This window comes from Lutra lutra, chromosome 16 (assembly GCF_902655055.1).
Source record: "Lutra lutra chromosome 16, mLutLut1.2, whole genome shotgun sequence".
NCBI lineage: Eukaryota > Metazoa > Chordata > Mammalia > Carnivora > Mustelidae > Lutra > Lutra lutra.
Window position 1 is genome coordinate 24,598,626 of NC_062293.1, and position 19,509 is coordinate 24,618,134.

A 19,509-nucleotide genomic window follows, 5' to 3' on the forward strand; every position below is an offset into this window, starting at 1 on the left:
AATCACTGTTTCACATAAGCTGCCACCCTTCAAAGGTTTGAACCTCCTTGTGGCAGGTAGGGATTTCCTGGGTTTCTGTGGCCTATTTTTCAAGACCCAGGGGCTCGATTCTTTATTCCTCACGTACCCAGAGCGCCCCTAACTGTGAGGACTGTGTATCTTATGCTTCAGGCGCCTAGGAGCAAGAAAACAGCAGTGGAGGAGCAGTTAGTACAAGAGGTGGAGCGCCTAAAGGCAAAGGTAGAGGCCGGGAAAGCCTGTTTCTTAGAGAAATACAAAGAGTGTCAACGACTCCACAGGCAGATCAGGCAACTCAGGGCGGCTGCGCAACTGGTAGGTGCCAGAGCTCAGGGGGCCCAGGAAGCCAGGGGTGTGAAGGTCTGCGGTTCCTAGACCAAAGCCCAGAGGACTGCCCACCCTCGTTGAGGAGAAACACTTCTCTTCCTTTTAAAAAGAGGGATGGGAGTGTGCGGCCAGAGACCAATCTGGGGGTTCCCGGAAGTAGAGGCCCCCGTCCAGCCGTGGGTCTCAGGGAAGGTTGTGGTAACCATTGAGCAGGTTTCTGTGCAGACTCAGATAGCCCTTTCTTATTTCTGCCTTTTGAGGAAGTGAAGCAGGACCCGAAGAGCCAGCAAGAGCCCATGGGGATGGGGAGCCGGGAGCCTGCAGTCAGCCCTATCATCGGGTAGCCCCTCTCGCATTCCTACCTCAGGGTCGGCTAGAAGCGCACAGCAGTTTGGGCACCAGCGTTCAAATAAAAAATCTTGGAAAAAAAAAAAAAACACAACTAGTAGGATTAGCTTAAGTGTGTCTGTGAGGTATGTGCACGTGTCTCTGTGTAGGTAGAAGATGGGAAGCACGGACGCGTGCCTGCCAATGTGGGGTTTATGAAGTTAGGTCCGCCCATCACAGCGGGACGCCTAAGACCTCAGTCCGGGGTCCTTGTAGCCTTGGATAAATGCCTTCCGAGGTTCCTTGTTCCTCAGTGTTCCTTGAGTCCAGATGCCTGTCCTCACTGGGAGGGCGTCCCATCAACCTAAGTCCCTCACGCTACATTGAGTGAGGTGTTTATTCCAGACCAAGATGCTTGTTTCCATGGTTGCGTGCCATTAAATAGGGCTCCGGTTAGCCCTAATTCTGATAAGTCAGTCTTGGGGCTTTTCCCAAGTCCGTCTTTATGACTTTTCCCCTCTTTGGTCACTTTCACATCAGCATCTCTGATGCCGGGCCAGGCCTTCAGGCATTTTGTTAAACCACGGCATCACTTCCACCGTGCGCCCTCCGCCCCCCAGCTGCCTTCTCCCCACCTCAGTCCCACCGCGTGGGGAAACCAGACCCTCCGCAGGCCCCTGTGATACCCCACCCTGGATCCAGATTACAGTATGTGAGCCTAATCCTAACTGGTTTTTGTTATTGACAGGATGAGAACTCGGGCCTGTCAGAAACACTGAATGAGAACAAGATTGTATGTAATGTTCTGCAGAGAGAGAAAGAGAGATTGGAAAGAGAAAACGATGTGAGTGTGTATAACAGGGTAGAAACTCCAAGGTGTTTTGTTCTGTTTAAAGATTACTTATTTTTTTGAGAACGAGCGAGCATGTGGTGGGGAGGAGCAGAGGGAGAGGGAGAGAGAGAATCTTAAGCAGACTGCACACTGAGCATGGAGCCCAGTGCAGGGCTCAATCTCACAACCCTGAGATCATGACCTGAGCTGAAATCAAGAGTCGGCTGCCTAACTCACTGAGCCACCCAGACGGCCCTAGAAACCCCAAGGTTTTAAGGAGCAGGAGGAGGGTGACCCAGAGATGTGGTGATTAACAAGTTAAGTAAAAGAGCTCTTTCTGGGACTGTGGGTGAAACCATTGCTCCTACGAGTAAATTTAATCTAGTCCTCATCTACCACGAACCCTCCCTTGGTTCTATAACTGAAACTTGTTTGTCCTGGCAGTAGTCAGGTTGAAAGGAACACCTTGACGGAAGATCTAGCTTAATTCATTTTGCTCTTAACTCCCCACCTGTTGTAAGTATTTTCTTTGCGGAATAATATCTGACGTCATTTTTAGGCTAGCTGAGGGACCCCTTTCCTTCAGCATGACTTTTTCCTTTTCTTCTGCTTCCAAACCACAGCCTGTGCCTGCCCTGGACCCGTGGTCCGCTCCTAATAAAATGCTCTGCCTTCATTCCCTCCCTCATTCATCCATCCATCCCTTCATTCATTCATTCATTCATTCATTCATTCATCCAGGCAGTATTTATCTTCTGCTGTGGGTTAGACACAAGCTATTCTTGGCTGATTGAGGATGATGGCAGCAAATAATGAAGCTGCACCTTGGGGCGCCTGGCCGGCTCAGTTGGAGGAGCGTGTGACTCTTGATCTCGGGGTTGTGAGTTCGAGCCCCATATGAGGTGTAGAGATTATTAAAAACAATAAATAAAAACTTAAAAAAAAAAAAAGCAGTACTTAAAGGCACTTTCCTGCCCTTGCATCAAAGTCAGGTATCCCAGCACTCTGGCTCATGCTTTAGATCTACACCTGCCACGGTTCTCCAGCTCGCCCTGCTCTCTAAGCCTTCCGGGCTGTGCCTCCAAGTGATCATCTCTAGCTTTGATTATGTCATCTATACCAATGCCTTTCAGCATTGTAGGGGCCTTAGGAGTCTGTTTCCATCATCCTCATCCTCTTGATTTAGATAAACAGAGCTTGACTTTGAAATCTCTATTTTCTGGAATAGTCTGATGGGGGTGGTGGGAGGGAGGGAAGAGGACACACACAATTTGCAACAGGGAGGAAAAGAGCTGATATTTGAAAGTTTTGTTAAGAGCTATAGTAAAGCCCTCTTAAGATGTGAAGGGGCAGTTTACTAACTTTTTTTCCTAAGAGCTTTTAAAATGCGGTCTGTCCTCCTTGTAGCTTATCCTGTCTCTTTCTCTCATCCCCCCACCTTTCCTTCCTCCTTTCAGTCTCTCTGTTGGTATATCCCTTTGAAAGGATAAAACACGAAGAAGGGAAAATTGTATCAGTGAATATTCCATTGTGTAAGACAATTGTCCTAGGAAAGAGACTAAAAAGAAGCATTTTGCTCTCAGTAATGTACAGCAGCTTCGACCTTAATATAGGTCCCGCCCCCTTCATCTGTGCACACAGCATTTGTACCCCACCTCGGTGGGTATGTATTTAGAGACTTAAAATTCTTTTTTGCAACTAATCGAAACAAAATTCAGTATACACTTAAATTCAGGCATAAAGAACTCAGATCTTCCGAGTATGGAGGCTGCTACTTCCCCTTTAGACTAATGACTTGTTGGTTCCTGGGATTCTCCAGCGCCACACTGTTCATGGAGAAGTACCTGTAATGGGCATCCCCTAGCCAGTTGCTTGTGGCCCTCCTTTGTTGTCTTCCAACGTGTCTCTCTAAACATTCTCTCCCTAGCTTTTGAAGAGGGAGAACAGCAGATTGCTGAGTTACATGGGTCTGGATTTTGACTCTCTGCCCTATCAAGCGCCTACTTCGGATCAAGGAGGTGCTGGACAAAACCCAGGACTTGTCTATGGAAACCCATATTCTGGTAAGACAACTGCCATTTGAGCTAGAAGGCCCTTGCCTGCATCCCTTTCCCCCACTAATTTTTTTTTTTTTGAGTGGTCTGAGATGCTAATTAAGACCAGTCTCATTGTTAAGACTTGCTGGGCAGAAGCCGAGGACCCAATAGAAAGATTGCCAGGCGAGAAGTGTTAATTGAGAAATAAATCTGAATCTAGAAGACGCAAATCAGATCATTCGCCTAGAGGCAGCAGACACAAATTGAATCCCGTGGCTATATTCCAAATATATAAATCAGAGAAATGTGTCTATGTAGAAGATATACACATACAAAGCTGAGGAAGCTAATTAAGGTTTGGAAATGGAAGCGTAAGTAGTGGGGTATGCCGCCCAGGAATGGGCAGTTAGGGCAACCTCTCGATGGCCTGACCCAGGGTAGCAGGAATGTACCCCACAGAGAGCCCGGGGTGGTTTAGAGGACAGGAGATGGGGATGAAAACTAGTCTTGTCACTCAAGGACGGAGGGTCAGATTGTTCTTGCCAGGGACAAGGGAACAGGGATCTTTTCCTCTTTTGTCTCCAAAAGTGGTAGAAGACGTCGTGTCTTGGACAGTTTAAAGCAGTCATGTTTCTTCTAAGAGTCACAGTCAAATCTTTACAGCAGGCAGGGGTATACATTTATTTTCTCTTTAAAAATATTTTTAAGCGGGCGCCTGGGTGGCTCAGTGGGTTAAGCCGCTGCCTTTGGCTCAGGTCATGATCTCAGGGTCCTGGGATCGAGTCCCGCATCGGGCTCTCTGCTCAGCAAGAAGCCTGCTTCCCTCTCTCTCTCTGCCTGCCTCTCCGTCTACTTGTGATCTCTCTCTGTCAAATAAATAAATAAAATCTTTAAAAAAAAAAAATTAAAAAAAAAATATTTTTAAGCATTTTCATTTAAAAATACCAGTTTATGGGGCTTCAGTCTTAAAACCTATTCTCAGATTTTCTTATTCTTACTAAATTGTGACTTTTTTTATTTAAATCTCATTTTGCCCATCCTGAAAAGAGGTTGGGTTTTTTTGTTTTGTTTTGTTTTGTTTTTTGTTTTCCTGATTCTGTAGCATAAACATGGCTATCAAAAATCCCACTTCATTGTTTTTTCCTCTTTTCCCTTCAGCATTGACCTAGATCCCTTCTATCAGCAGTTAATGGTACACAGGAGAGAGAAAGAGAGGCAGTGGGGAGAAAGGGAAACGAAGGGAGTTACAGAAACCAGCTAATAGATCACAGGTGGAGAATCCAGGGAGGTATTTCTCTCATTGAATGAAACCTTTTTTATGATCCTCAGGTATCCAGGAAAGTTCGGCCCCAGGCCTGGTAAGTATGCGAATCCAGAGACTGCCCACATCAGATCCTTGAAAAGTGCCCCTTCCTGCTCCAGTTCGTGGGAGAACCATAGGGAGACTGGTTCATTTCGATAACTTCAGGAGTCCCCTGGATCAGCTGGGTCAAACCTGAGCTGAGGGAGCCCATTGAGGTGGCTAGAAGAAAGCCCAGTTCACCCCTCAGCTTTCTGCTCCTGCGACCTCCGCCTGTGAGCCGAGGTTGGCACCAGAACTAGGGAGCAGATGTGAACTAGGCAGGCAGCCAGCAAGGTGTGTCCGCTGTCCCCTCTGGGCTGGAGGCTCTTTGAGCGCTGTAACAAGTGTAGGTCCTTGCCCTCCTGGGGTAGAGAAAGCCTCAGTGAGTGTCTCCCAATGTGACTTCGTTCATTCACCCTCTACTTCTTGAGCACCTGCCATGTGCCAAGTGGTACGCCCCGTGCTGAGGATGTAACAGAACATGAGACCTGGCCTCGGCCGCAGAGAGCTTACACCTGTCCTGACGCCTTCGCTCTTCCTCCCAGCTCGCCATCAAGAGATGCCCCACCTGCAAGTCAGACTTCACTGATGACATTTTCGATCACACGTTGGAGCAGCAGCGGATGCAGACCCCGTGTCTGAATTGTCCAATCTGTGACAAGAGCTTCCCAGCAACAGAGAAGCAGATCTTCGAAGACCATGTGTTCTGCCATACTCTTTAAGTGTCCCAGATGCCTGGATCTATACTGTGCATCGATTTTTATAGAGTAGAACCTATAGCTTCTACTTAGAGCTCTGACCCACGATCCCTGCCTAACATGAAATTCCTAGGGGATTTAATCAGTCCTGGGGCCCTACGGGTGGAGTCGGAGTCATGGTGATTATCTGCAGAGTAGTGGCGAGGGCTGTCGCTTCCATCCTTGTGGGTTACTACCTTTTAAATCCCATAACTAGCTGCGCCATCCTCATGTCTGGTGCCCCGCCTTCTGCAGGTCTCCAGTACAAGGGCCCTGTACAAGCAACCGAGCTGGCCCTTCTTTCACGACAGGCTTGGCTTGAGTACTAAGCAGTTCATTTCCAAGTTGTCCCAGTGCCCTTCAAGGTCAGGCCTTGAGTGTGTTCATTGTCAGTTCCCAGTCTTAACCGTGCGGCTGGTGATCGGGCAGAGGTTGAGAATTTCTGCCACCACCTCCTCAGGTCTCTCTCTCCCACTGATTGCATTAAACTAGCCACAGATGCCACCGCAGAGAACTCCGACATCCCACTGGGATACCAAAGGTTTCTCATCTTGACTTCTCAGCTCCCGGCAGAAGCATCTTATTCCTGAACTATAGACACACAGTATTTCATTCACAGAAAGCCTTCTCTCTCTCTGGATACCTCTGTTTGGCATTTTCTACTCTTCGATCTTTCCTGTGCACATAACTGCACATAACCTTTATTGTAAGTCCTTTCTTAATGATTGGTAGGACTTGTTAGAAACTGTCTGGGTCTGCAAATTTCTGAGCAGGTGAGTTCGACTATGGATAAGTCAGAATAAGAACTATTGTTAATCTCTTTAATACTAAAAATAAACTCGTCCTATCTTGGGGACATTGTTCATTTTAAACTGGGTAATTGGGCTTTCTGGTCCTTTGTTTTAAGCGTCTGAAAAAAGGGGAACCAACAGGCTAGTGGGAATTGTAGAGCCCACCAGTCGATTTCACTTGTCTTAACTAGTCAACAAGAGTGTCCTGGCAGTGACCTGGAGATGGAGAGAGGAAGGTGGTGGAACATTCGTTCGAGCAGTCTGGAGCCCTGGCTTTTTGCTCGAACCTTCCACGCACTTTGTGAAAGGGGTCAGTGTGCATTTGGGAACCCTTTATGATCTAGGTTCAATTCCCTCCATTCAGATCTGCCTAACAGAATGATAAAGAAATTCCATTTTCTCACCACCACCCCCAACCCCCCACCTCGGGATTGAACAAATGGAAATGACTCCAGGAAGTCAACCAGCTGGTCACTCTAGAGACTTCTGCAGAAACTTCTGAATGATGTAAACCATGATGTCACAAATAAGGTTGAGTCAACTTCCTTCTGGGGCTTTCCCTGATATGAGTTATGCCCTAGACTAGCTGTCTAGTATTGTCCTAGTCATGGTTCCTTGTCTTCATTTCTCCTTTGATAAAATGAAGATGAAACTACACTCCTCCTGGGGCTTCTGGGCAGCTCAGCTGGTTAAGTGTTTGACTCTTGATTTTGTCTCAGGTCATGATCTCAGGGTCCTGAGATCAAGCCCTGCCATTGGGCTCCGCACTCAGCGGGGCGTCTGCTTGGAGATTTTCTCCCTCTGCCCCTTGCCTGTGCTCGCTCATTCTTTCTCAAATAAAATCTTAAGAAAAGAAACCACTGCCCCTCCTCCATTATCACCTCAAGGAGATGTCTCTTGGACTCAAGGCTTTTGCCCCTTAAGAATCCTGTGGCATTAAGACTAACTCCAGTAGGTGCACCTGGGTGGCTCAATTGGTTAAGCCACTGCCTTTGGCTCAGGTCATAATCCTGGAGTCCTGGGATCGAGTCCCCCATCGGGCTCCCAGCTCTGTGGGGAGTCTACTTCTCCCTCTGACCTTCTCCCCTCTCATGCTCTCTCTCAAAGTCTTTAAAAAGAAAAAAAAGACTAACTCCAATACAGAAATGTAATGGGGAGATGGTACCACTGTTTTCCTGGCAGACACCCTCCCTCCCTGCAGAATTGCTGCTGCTCCCCAGATCGGTCCAGTGAAGAAGTGCAGTTTCATTTATTTCATACTCGTCAGCTCTTAATTAAGCACGTGAATGGAGAAGAGCAGCGGTGCACATAATCCGAATGAGTGAATACCATTTTCTGGTGAATTACCGACCCCTTTGCCCCCGCTACCCCGAGGGTTACCGTGATTATCAACAGCAGCAGGAGCCCTTCCACAGGCTTGGTTTAAAAACCCGAGTGTTAATGATCCTTTTTGCTGGATGTAAAACAAAGCATCTTTAACCACTGTTCATTATCCCCAGCTGCTCTTACCAAGGCTTTGAAGGGGAAATTCTGCTCCAGGCAGCTCCTAGCGAAAGGAAACAATCATTCTTCTATAATCCACTCCTCACCCCAGCCTTTTTCCGCTAACCTCCTCACTCCTTGCACCCACACATGTTACGGCTGTAAAATACCTGCAGAAAGGAGCAGGAAGGTGTGGGAGCAAACCACATGTGCCTAAATTGGATTTTAGCATCTTCCGATTTACTCAACAAGCTTTCCTTCCTCATTCACCACTTCTAGGTCTAATACTAAAACGTTTTTGCATTACTTACACACTCAAGTGATGGGCAGTAGGGGAAGTCAGCCGGGCACTCTGTGTGTGTGTGTATGTGTGTGTGTGTGAGAGAGAGAGGTGAGAGGAAGTGAATTAAAATCAGAAAAGGGCGCCTGGGTGGCTCAGTGGGCTAAGCCTCTGCCTTCGGCTCAGGTCATGATCTCAGGGTCCTGGGATCGAGCCCCGCATTGGGCTTTCTGCTCAGCAAGGAGCCTGCTTCCCCCTCCCTCTCTGCCTCTCTGCCTACTTGTGATCTCTGTCAAATAAATAAAATCTTAAAAAAAAAATCAGAAAAGAGAGTTGGCAAGATATTCTGGAAGCCTAACACCCCCCTCGCCAGAACACCTGTGGCTTCAGCCCTTTTCCTTGGTCTTGCTAAAAATGGGGATGACATGAAACGGCCTTGATGTTTCAACATCCTTCCCCTGCGATTTGGGTGATCTTCGGCAGCGGCAGTGGACCACAGCGAGCTCAGCTCTAACCTGGTCTCCTAGCAACAAACAGGAATGAGATGCCAGGCCCGGCCTGAGAGATGCAGATTGCCACCTAGGAAAAAGCAAACTGGCCTCGACATGGGGATCTGACCCAGAGACCCCCAACTACCCAGAGGTAACCGACAACGGGCCACAGACGCTGGGCCACCAGCCCCAGCCTTCTCAGTGGCTCTGGTGTAAATATTAATACTTTGTCTCTGCACGCATGCTTTCTAGTTCAGACTGTGTTCATATATTCCACATCTACTTTAGTAATCTCTGAAGCAGACAGCTATTAACTCCCATTTTTATAGATGAATAAGTTGGAACCTGGAGAAATAACTTGCTAAAAGTTGGAACAACCCAAATGTCCCTCAAAGTCAATGAATGGGTAAATAAAATACAGTATATCTAGAGGATGAGATATTATTTGGCAAAAAAAAAAAAAAGATTGAGGGGTATCTGGCTGACTCAGTCAATGGAGCGTGTGATTCTCAATCTCTGGGTTGTGATTTTGAGCCCCACATTGAATGTAGGGATTACTCAAAAATAAAATTTAAAAAAAAGAGGCACCTGGGGGGCTCAATTGGCTAAGCAGCCAACTCTGATCTCAGTGATGTGAGTTCAAGCCCCGTGTTGGGCTCCACGCTGGGCCTGGAGCCTACTATTTTTTTTTTAAAGATTTTATTTATTTATTTGACAGAGATCACAAGTAGGCAGAGCAGCAGGCAGAGAGAAGGAAGCAGGCCCCCTGCTGAGCAGAGAGCCCGATGCAGGGCTCCATCCCAGGACCCTGGGGTCATGACCTGAGCCGAAGGCAGAGGCTTAACCCACTGAGCCACCCAGGCGCCCCTGGAGCCTACTTTAAAAAAAAAAAAAAAAAAAGGGAATTGAGTAACTTGCTTCACAACATGGAAGGACCTTGAAAACATGCTAAGTGGAAAAAACCCATCCCAAAAGAACACATAGTGTGTGATTCCATTCATATGAAATGTCCAAGATAGGCAAATCTGTAGAAACAAAACAGATGAGTGTTTTCCTAGGGCTGAGGGTTGCGGGGGTGGGGGGACTGGAGAGTCACTGCTCATGGGTATGGGATCTCTCTTGGAGGGTAAAGAAAATGTTCTAAAATTTATTGTGGAGATGTTTTCACAACTCAATACACTACAAACTACTGAATTACACACTTTAAGTGGGTGAATTGTATGCGGTGTGAGTTCTATCTCAAGTATTTTTAAAAGGTTAGAGAAAGGGTGCCTGGGTGGCTCAGTCAGTTAAGCGTCTGCCTTCAGCTCAGGTCATGATAATCCCGGGGTCCTGGGATCGAGTCCCATATCAGGCTCCTTGCTCAGTGGGGAGCCTGCTTCTCTGACTCCCACTGCTGCTCCCCTTGCCTGGGATCTCTCTCTCTCTGTCAAATATATAAATAAAATCTTAAAAAAAAGAAAGAAGGTTAGAAAAATAACTTGCTCAAGTCATCCATCCACTGACTCAAGGTAGAATGTCTTACAGACACGGGGCTGGGCCCACATTACCGGATTTGGTTAGAGTGTACTTATTCCAGGAGAGCCTGCTGCCACAGCAGCCTGGGGTTCGCCCCCCCTCTTGAGCTGGAAGCAAGTAGCAGTTTTGGTCATGACGGAATCAAGACGAACAGGGTCAGGGCAATCATCAGTAGTCCACCCTTTGGCCGGCAGTTTTAGTGCTCTCTGGGAATATCTATTCTGTGGAGATGAATGTACCCAATAAAGTTGGGGGAGAGAGTCACCAGCCACAAATTTCAGATAATCATATTAAGGGAGCCAGCCTGCTCTGCCTAATGTTATTACTTTCTCCCTGTGGAAAGAAGGAATATGACACTCCGGGGACTAAGTCTATTGTTTACTCAGTCAATCAACATTTATTAAGCACCCACAGTGTGCAGAACGAGCACAGGGCCAGGATTTTAAAAAATAGAAAATTTCTTCCCTTGAGGTAGCTGCAAAATTAATGAAAACAGTCCCTCTGTCCTCAGGGAATGCTTAAACTGCTGGGAGGGAGAGGCTCGGGGTTCAGGGGTCTCCTAACCTGATGGGGAAAAGAGATAGTCACCCACGAAAGCAATTTAAGGATACAAAGATTAGGGAAGTCTTCTCACAGACTGAGGACAGAAGGACCGTGAAACCTGAGTGTTAACAAAGGTGTGACCAAGGCCCAAGTCAATGATGTCTGATAACAGAGCTTTTGGGGACACCTGGGTGGCTCAGTTGGTTAAGCTTAAGCATCTGCCTTTGGCTCAGGTCATGATCCCAGGGTCCATGGACCGAGTTCTCCATGGGGCTCCTTGCTCAGTGGGGAGCCTGCTTCTCCCTCTCCTGCTCCCTCCTGCTTGTGTTCTCTCTCTGTCAAATAAATAATTTTTTTTTTTTTTTAAAGAGTGCTTTTGGGGACACCTGGGTGGCTCAGTGGTTAAGTGTCTGCCTTCAGCTCAGGTCATGATCTCAGGGTCCTGGAATTGAGCTCAGCGAGGAGTCTGCTTCTCCCTCTGCCTGCTGCTCCCCCTGCTTGTGCTCTCTCGATCCCTCTCGCTCTTGCTCTCCCTCTGGTAAATAAATAAATACAATCTTTCTTTTTTTTTTTAATATTTTATTTATTTGACAGAAAACACAAGCAGGCAGAGGGAGAGGGAGAAGCAGGCTTACCTCTGAGCAGGCAGCCCGATGTGGGGCTCGATCCCAGGACCCCAGGATCATGACCTGAGCCAAAGGCAGATGCTTAACCTACTGAGCCACCCAGGTGCCCTAAGTAAAATCTTTTAAAAAGAAAAAGACACAAGATGGAATATTACTCAGCAATAAAAAAGAACAAACCTGGATCCATGCAAAAACTTGACTGAAGTCTCCAGAGAATTATGCCAAATTTGCAACACATTTTACATTACATGCTTTATATTTCCTTTACTTAACACTCTTGACTTCAACATTAGAGAGACGGAGACTAGACCAGTGATTACTGGGGCTCTGCTGCAGCTAGGTTCGGAAGGAAAGGGAAGGGGGGGATGGTCTGAAGGGCTAGGCCAGGGGTCCTTGTGGTGACAGAGTTGCACCCTGACCCTGCTAGTGGATAAGAAACCTCCACGCGATACACCTGCACGAAACTACACATGAATGAGAACCAGTAAACTGGGACATCTCAGTTGACTGTCAGATGGTACCCGTGTCAATATCCTGGTTGTGAGATTAGACCAAAGTTTTCCAAAATGATGGGGGAAACTGCGTAAGGGGCACATAGGATCTCTCTGTACTGTTTTCTGCAACTGGCCTGCGAATCTACAATTACCTCAAAATTAAAAGTGTTATTTTAAGGTGGGGGGGGGGGGTGCACCAGGGTGGCTCAGTTGTTAAGGGTCTGCCTTCAGCTCAGGTCATGATCCCAGAGTCCTGGGATCGAGCCCTCTCTCACCGTTTCTCTCCCTGTCAAATAAATAAATAAAATCTTTTTTTTTTTTTAAATTTTAAAAATTTAACAAAAGAACAGGAGCTTCGAGAGGGCAGGTTGGGATGAAGGAACTGCTGCTGTCCATGTGATGAGAGCACAGCGTCCCTGTGGGGCACAGGGAGAGAGGAGGCCGGAAAGAAGGTTCAAACCAGCCCGGGAAGGGCTTTGTGTCCCATTCCGAGGAATAAGGCGGGCTTGGTCTTAACAGAGGCAAGAGAGAGCTTTTGAGATCTTTAATAGGGGAATGATGTAATCGAGTTTGTCTTCTAGAATGATCCCTGTGGTGCGGTTCTGGGTTGTAGAAACCCTGTGGAGAATGAATGGGGTGGTAGGGATAGGAAGCAAGGGAAGCCTGGAGGAAGAAAGACCAGTTAGTTAGGAGACTACTCCCTGTGGTGGTTCCCGAGAGTAGCCAGGGCCTGGACCAGATTAGAGATACACAAGGGGGCAAAACCCAGAGCTGTTCAAGGAGTTGAAATCAACAGGATTTTGGGGAGCCTGTAGATGCCAAAGAATGAGGGTGTGTTAATTTTCTAGGGCCGCCATAGCAGATGAACACTAAACGGATTCCTTATAGCAACAAAATTATTCTCTCACCCTTCAGACCCCGGAGGCCCCTGGATGTTTAAAACCAGGGTGGTGTTGGCAGGGCCACGCTCCCTCCAGAGGCTGTCGGGGACAGTCCGTTCTTTCAGTGGCTGTTGGCATTCCGCGACTTGCGGCTTCATTCCAATGTCTGCCTCCATGCCCCTAGTTCCTCCCCAGTGTGTGTGCTCTGCATGTCTCTTGAGGACACTTATCATTGGATTTAGGAGTCACTTGAAAAATCCAAGAGAAAAGATGATTACGTCTTCTGTCCTATAAAGCAATACTCTCTAGCCGTTTAAGGTAATGATCACAGGTTCTGGGAATTAGGACGTGGATAGCTCTTTTGTGGGGAGAGCACCATTCAACCCACTATAGAAAGGTAGGGAAGACTAACTCCCAGGCTTCTGACCCAGGCCACCAAGGGAGACGATAAAACAGAAGGCCTTCGGAGAGGGAATTTCAGTTTTAAGCATGTTGAATCTGAGGGATTCATAGGGATAGTCAGTAGGCTGTGGGAGAAATGTTCCAGCAAAGGGCTGGGTTGGGGCTAGAAGTCACTGTGGACATAGGACAGGCGCTGGCCTGGATGGAGAAGAGAGAAAGGATGAGTTGAGGACAGACCCGGAATAGCATCAACTTTAGGGGTTGGGCAGCCATCCCAGAAAGGGAGAAAAGCCAGGCAAGGAGTCACAACCTGGAAGTCAAGCAGGAAAACAGCTTCAGGAAAGGGGTTCAAGCCACAGTGTCAAATACTGACTGGGTGGCTAGGCCTGGAAAGAAACATTTGATTTTAGGAATTGAACAAACATGCAGATGTGCCTACTTTCTCCCTTTTTAAAAACCAAGAACATTTGAAATGGGGCATCTGGGGTGGGGCTCAGTCAGTTAAGTCTCTGCCTTCCGGCTCCTTCCGCTCCGGTCATGATCTCAGGGTCCTGGGATCGAGCCCTGCATGGAGTCCATCAGACTCCCTGCCCATCAGGGAGTCTGCGTCTCCCTCCACCTCCCCCCAAGCCATGCTCTCTCTCTCTCAAATAAACAAAATACTTTTTTAAAAAGAATGTTTGAAATGCATGAAGTGCGGAGAGAGTCAAGTATAGTTCTAGCAAGCAAACACAATCACTACTAACATTTCCAGCTGTTTTTTTTTCCTATGAGCTTAAAAAAAAAAAAAAAAAAAGGCCAATTTTTTAGATGCAAGTGCACTGGTAAGGTGCCTGCCTTGATTCCCAACCTAAGCATCCTTCTCTAAATCCCCCCAGCTGAGGGGAATGTGTTCCTCCAGACCTCTGCGAGGATCCCCCAGCAAGCCTGCGGGAGTGCAGCCCTCAGGACCTGGGGCCCTTTCCTGCACCTCCTCCCACGGAAGCTGCCACCCTGCTTTGGGCTGGATAAATACCAGGCACTTTTCCCTCTCCCTAGGTCAATATTTCACATCCGTCTTCATTCATCTTCAACATCTGCTTGGTGGGAGGGAGAGGTCGTGTTCTGCCCTCCCACCTCTGACAGCCTCCCGCTCTGTGCCCCATCCCCAGCTGACCTCGGAACTCATCATTATCATATTATTTAAATCCAACATTTATTGAGTGTTTGTGCTATTGTTATCCTTTTTTTTTTTTTTAAAGATTTTTATCTGTTAGAGAAACAAAGAGAGCCCAAGGAAAGGGAGGGGCAGAGGGAGAGGGAGAGGGAGAAGCAGACACCCCGCTGAGCGGGGAGTCCTACAGGAGGCTTGATCTCAGGACCCCAGGATCATGACCTTAGCCAAAGGCAGACACTTAACGGACTGAGCCACCCAGGTGCTGCATTATCCCTTTTTATAGAGGATGAGGCAGAGCCGGGCAGACGGGGCCAGAGCGTGGTTTAGGTGTGTAAGGCTCCTGTTTGGGGAAACAGCAAACCCCCCTGTGGGGGATGGGAGGGGTGGGTGTGGCGCCGAGCCTGACTTCCTCTCACCCAGCCTTCTCTCCTCTGCAATTAAGTTCATAGTCCAGGAAAGTCCCAGCAAGTGACAATGACCGTGAAACTTTCCTGGAAGATAAGAACTGCTTGGCCAGAGCCTCCCTCACCGCTGGCCGGCCCCCTTCAGTAACCCTTTCCTTGCCAGGCTTTCCAGCCTACCTTCAAGTCAGGACAAATCCTTCTGAAACCACCCAGATCCAGGTCCATCCCCATCCTCCCCATCATGGGGACCCAACCCCACTGCCCTGCAGCTCAGCCCCCACTCAGCCCAGGAGAAGCAACCATCACGTTCAGCAGGAGGGAGATTGAGGCAGGGTGTTGGAGTACTTGTAAAACAGAAATGTACCCAGGTCCAGGAAATTGCTCTAAGCGGGCACCTTGACAATACAGGCCTCCGTCTCCTGCTTGTAAACCCAGGGCCAAGCCAAACAGATCATCTGTTTATCGATGGCCTGGATTCAGGAAGCCAAACAGCCACACCCATCACCAGGGCAAGTCCTCCAGTTCCCAGCCTCCAGAAATGACCACCCCCCCTCACCTACCCCCACCCCGCCCTTGGGAAGAAACCAAGGAGTTTTTCCAATACGCTCAGGGCTTCACACCCTTTGTTGTGGGTAAATTCTTCCTGGAGCCAACTTCAGTCTCTGTTCCTAGAGCCCGGAACAATAGGATTGTTTCTGTTTTGTTCCCCATGATACAAAACGTGCTTTTGCTTTGGATCCAAGTGAGCTAGCTGGCAGTGAATGCTTGTGGTGGTGGTAAACCTGTGGGGTTAAGCACTTTGTATTTGGTGATTTAAATCCCCACAATGAGCCATTGATCTCAAAGGAATGAATGAACAATTAGTGGTTAAAGATATCATTGATATAACAATTTTAGAGATGGGACATCAAGACAGAGAGGTTGAGTAAATTGCCCAAGGTCATACAGTAACCGAGTTGGGATTTGAGTTCAGACAGTCCAACTTCAAAGCCCATGAGCTTCATAATTAATGCTCTATGTCTCACTAGTTTTCACCCCCATCAACCTGCCATTATTCTCCTTTGAGCCAGAAACCTACAACTGGTGCCAAAGAAGCTGAATAGAGTTATTAGGGACCAGACCCCAAGCTGGTTTCCTTCCCATCACTTAAGGCCACCTCTGACTAGGTCCCCACCAGCTGCTGCCTCTGGACAACCGTGTCTTGCTCCCACCCTTCTCGACGAAGTGGTTTCCTAACCCTGACTGGAGGACTGTGCTAGCCGTTCAAGAAAGCTCCAGCCCACTGGCGCCCCCAGTCTCAGAAGGAACACGGAACCCCTATTTTAGGCGAGGTCTTGCATTCAGGGTACTATGGCCATAGACAAAGGGGCCCCTATTTCAAAACGGCTGGGTTTGCTGATTAAAAACCACTTCAACCAAACATGCACTCAGTAATCTTGTTGGGAAGTCAGCATTGAATTCCTTCGGAGGAAACAGCAGAGGAAAACACCTCGTGTCTCCTGCGGTTGGGGTGTCCTTCCTTATCCCAGCTCCCCTGCACACCTCACAAACCACCCTGTCTCCAGCCCCCTGGGTCTGTGGCCAGCCCCGCGTTCTGGCCGCCCCACACCGGTGTCTCCATCGAGGAGGCTGGCTAGTCGAGTATCTCGGTCAAGAGCCCAGACCCTGGGACCGGACCACCTGGCAACAACTTCAAGCAAATTACTTAGCCTCCTTGGCCTCGGTTTCCCCATTTGGCAATGACGATTACAGTCTCTACTGTAAAGAAAATGTGGAAAGCATTGAGAATAGCGTCTGCCTCATTGGTTGTAAGCTCTCGATACATGTTCCACTCCGCCACTTAATTAAGAGCTTCATGAAATTGGGCAGGCCTCCTTGAAAGAGGGTACGAGGTCAGAATCAAGAACACTGCATTTGGGGCACCTGGGTGGCTCAGACGGTTGGGTGTCTGCCTTTGGCTCAGGTTGTGTTCTCCAGGTCCTGGGACGGAGACCCACATCGGGCTCCCTGATCATCAGGGTGTCTGCTTCTCCCTCTCCCCTTGCCTGTGCTCTCTCTGTCTCTCTCTCTGTCTCAAATGAATTAAAAAAAAAAAAAATCACTGGTTTGAAATCAGACAGCCTTGCCCTTGAATTCTGACTTGCCACAGCTTCCTTAAGCTCTGTAAACTTCAGTTCCCCTTCTGTCAAATGAACCCAATAACATCTACTTTGCATTAGTGTTACTGAGAAGATTAAATGAGACAATATATGTCAGGGGCTTGACACAGGGTCTGGCTGGAAAGGGGCACTCAGCAAGTGACTCTTGTGACAATAACTAACTCCCCGAGCTTCAGGTCCTTCCTGTGTCAGCTGGAAACAAGGCCTGGAGGATCGGCCTTGGAGTCTCCCCTTTCCCTCTCTCCTGCTCTTTTAGGATGCTCCACCTACTGCCAGTGAATGCTGACTTACCTGTCAAGGCCCACTCAAAATGCTGCCTCCTCCCAGAAGCCTGCCTGGGTGCCCACCGGATGCCGACTGGTTCAGACTTAAATTCAGAGTCACTCAGTTCTCTTCTTGCCTCCTGTTCATGCCACCCCGGAAAGTCCCAGGGGACAGCATCTTTTCCTATCTAGCATCGTCCCAGGGTGGGAATTTAAGTAAATGAAATACCACCCCTCTTCCATCTCATCTCAAGATCAGGAAAGGGTGGTTGAGGGCAGCCTTTGTTAACTGATCCTTACCTTCCCCGGCTTGGCTCCAGAGCCCTCAGCAGGAAGGGGGGCTCTGGACAGGCAGCCTCTGACCCAGCCACTCAGCGGCTGAGCTCCGGAGCGGTGCCCAGAGCCCTCTGGCGGGGAGTCTGGGCTTCCACAGAGCACTCTGGTGGGTTTACTCCCTCCCAGACCCTTTTCAAGGGCATCCAGGGCCCTTGACACTTGTGCCCACATCATGTCAAAAATGCTAAGAGGCACACCCATCCCACATGCAGTGTGATTTCTAGACGAACCATACAAACGGGGCTGCAGTGGATTGGCTAATGTTTGGTTTTGTGGCCATTTACTGTAATACCGATGAGTTTCCATTTCGCAATCTTCTCTTTTTATTTTGAAACCAATAACATCATTCTATATTTCAACCATGATCTCTAGGCCTACGCCTGCGTATCTAAGGGATGCGGGGCGGTGCCTCTGGCACCTGAACCGGCTTGGTTAGATTCTGGGTCCCAGAGCTTGTCCGCTCCAGAGCCCACCTCGACCACACACACCCTACCTGTCTTTCCACCCACCCACTGATCTCTCCACAGATTTCTCCCCAATATCCAAAACTGTAGCGATCCTGAGATCGTTCATTTTGTAAGCCAAAATGACACAAAGGGAAGAAGCAATTATTATTAATTTATATGGTAAATTCGTTTAGGCCTTTGTGATACCTTAGGACACTTCTTGCAAAGGAATGCACAAAACAGGTGGAGAAAAAGAGCCCTGGAGGCTGCTGGGTGCTGAGATGCTGAGTGTGGCTGGGAGGAACCGCGGCGGGGGGGAGTCTGGGGGTGCCGCCATGCTGCTGGGGGGTCTTCCCTACAAGACTAAGGCTGAGCAAGGGCTATTTTCACTTTTTTCATAAAAGCAAAGATCCTCTTTGGATTTCTTTCAGGTAGTGAAAACAACTACTACTGTAGATCTTTCGGAAAAGCGAAGTGGCCTGTTGACTTTGGAAAAGCGTGGACACCTGTGTCTATGTCTTTGCCAAGGACAGAAAGGAAGCAACTGGGGGGGGGGGGGGGGGGGCGGGCAGAGTCTCAAGAAGCCGCGTGTGGTGTGACTGCCCTCTAGAGGTTGCGCCGGGAAGGTGCAGGTGGGGAGACCCCTGTGCACCAGGGTATCCAACCCACCCCACTCAACTCACTGCCATTTACTGAGCACCTACTTGGACCAGGCCCCGTGCACCTGCTCTGGGAACAAAGGCTAACACAAAGACGCATAAAGCTCAGCCTTATCCTCCAGGAGGTCACCATTTTGTTTATGGCCGCTGCAAACACATAACCCACAATGACAGTACGGTACGAGTACCCTACCAGTGATGTGAACCAAGTTCCACGGAAACACAGGGGAGAATGGGAGTAAGGGTGGAACAACAGAGGAAGGCATCACAGGACAGGTGACATTTAACCTGGGCCTTGAAGGATGAGTAAGAGGGCCAGGCTGCCCTGGGGAGGAAAGGCATTCTGGGTAGGGGGACTACATGAGCCAAGGCAATGCACAGCCGAGGGGCAGGCTCCTGGGGGGCCGGTGACAGGTGTGGTGTGGCTGGAGTGTGTACAGTGTGGGACAGCGCGAGACCCATCTCGAGAGGCAGGTGGGGCAGACAGTGAGGAAATTCCCATTTGGAAAACAAAAATATGATGTTTCCAACCAGACGAGAGGAAGCCGTGACCCAGCTGTGCAGAAAATCACAGCATCAGGGGGACTCAAAACATACCCAGGATCATGACGTCAGATATGGAGACACAGCAGCCGTTCTCAAAGGGATACAATTGAAAACATGAGTGCTGAGCCCATGGAAGGGGGGAGCCCCATGTGAGTGGGGGGTGGGACAAAGCAGGAGAGGACCCAGGAGAGCCCTCTATCCTCTGGGCACATCCCACATAAAATGAAATTTATGTACAGACTACGTACAAGTGGACTGGCGGGTGACTGGCTTTCCCACCAGCTTGCTGTGAGACTTTGAGCAAGTCACTTCAAGTCATTTCTTCAAGACGGAGCCAGTTACCTCTTCCTTAAAAGGGGACTATCAACATAGTACCCCCACCAAGGTATTATTAATACCACATATTATAATAA

The 19,509-nt window shown here is 48.6% G+C and overlaps 1 protein-coding gene across 4 annotated transcripts in view; it reads left to right on the forward strand.

The window, feature by feature from the left end:
- CALCOCO2 (calcium binding and coiled-coil domain 2) overlaps positions 1 to 6,496 on the forward strand; it is a 40,476-nt gene extending 33,980 nt beyond the window's left edge. For 2 of the 4 annotated variants that reach the window (XM_047707694.1, XM_047707696.1), the window contains exons 10-13: positions 1,421 to 1,516; positions 3,432 to 3,567; positions 4,870 to 4,898; positions 5,428 to 6,496. In XM_047707694.1, coding sequence (XP_047563650.1) covers positions 1,421 to 1,516; positions 3,432 to 3,567; positions 4,870 to 4,898; positions 5,428 to 5,604 — 438 coding nt within the window. In that variant the 3' untranslated portion in view covers positions 5,605 to 6,496. Of the gene's footprint in view, positions 1 to 171; positions 334 to 605; positions 686 to 1,420; positions 1,517 to 3,431; positions 3,568 to 4,869; positions 4,899 to 5,427 lie in introns of those variants that run through there. The other 2 variants (XR_007123428.1, XM_047707695.1) reach the window with 2 other exon arrangements.
- The last annotated feature ends 13,013 nt before the right edge of the window (positions 6,497 to 19,509 follow it).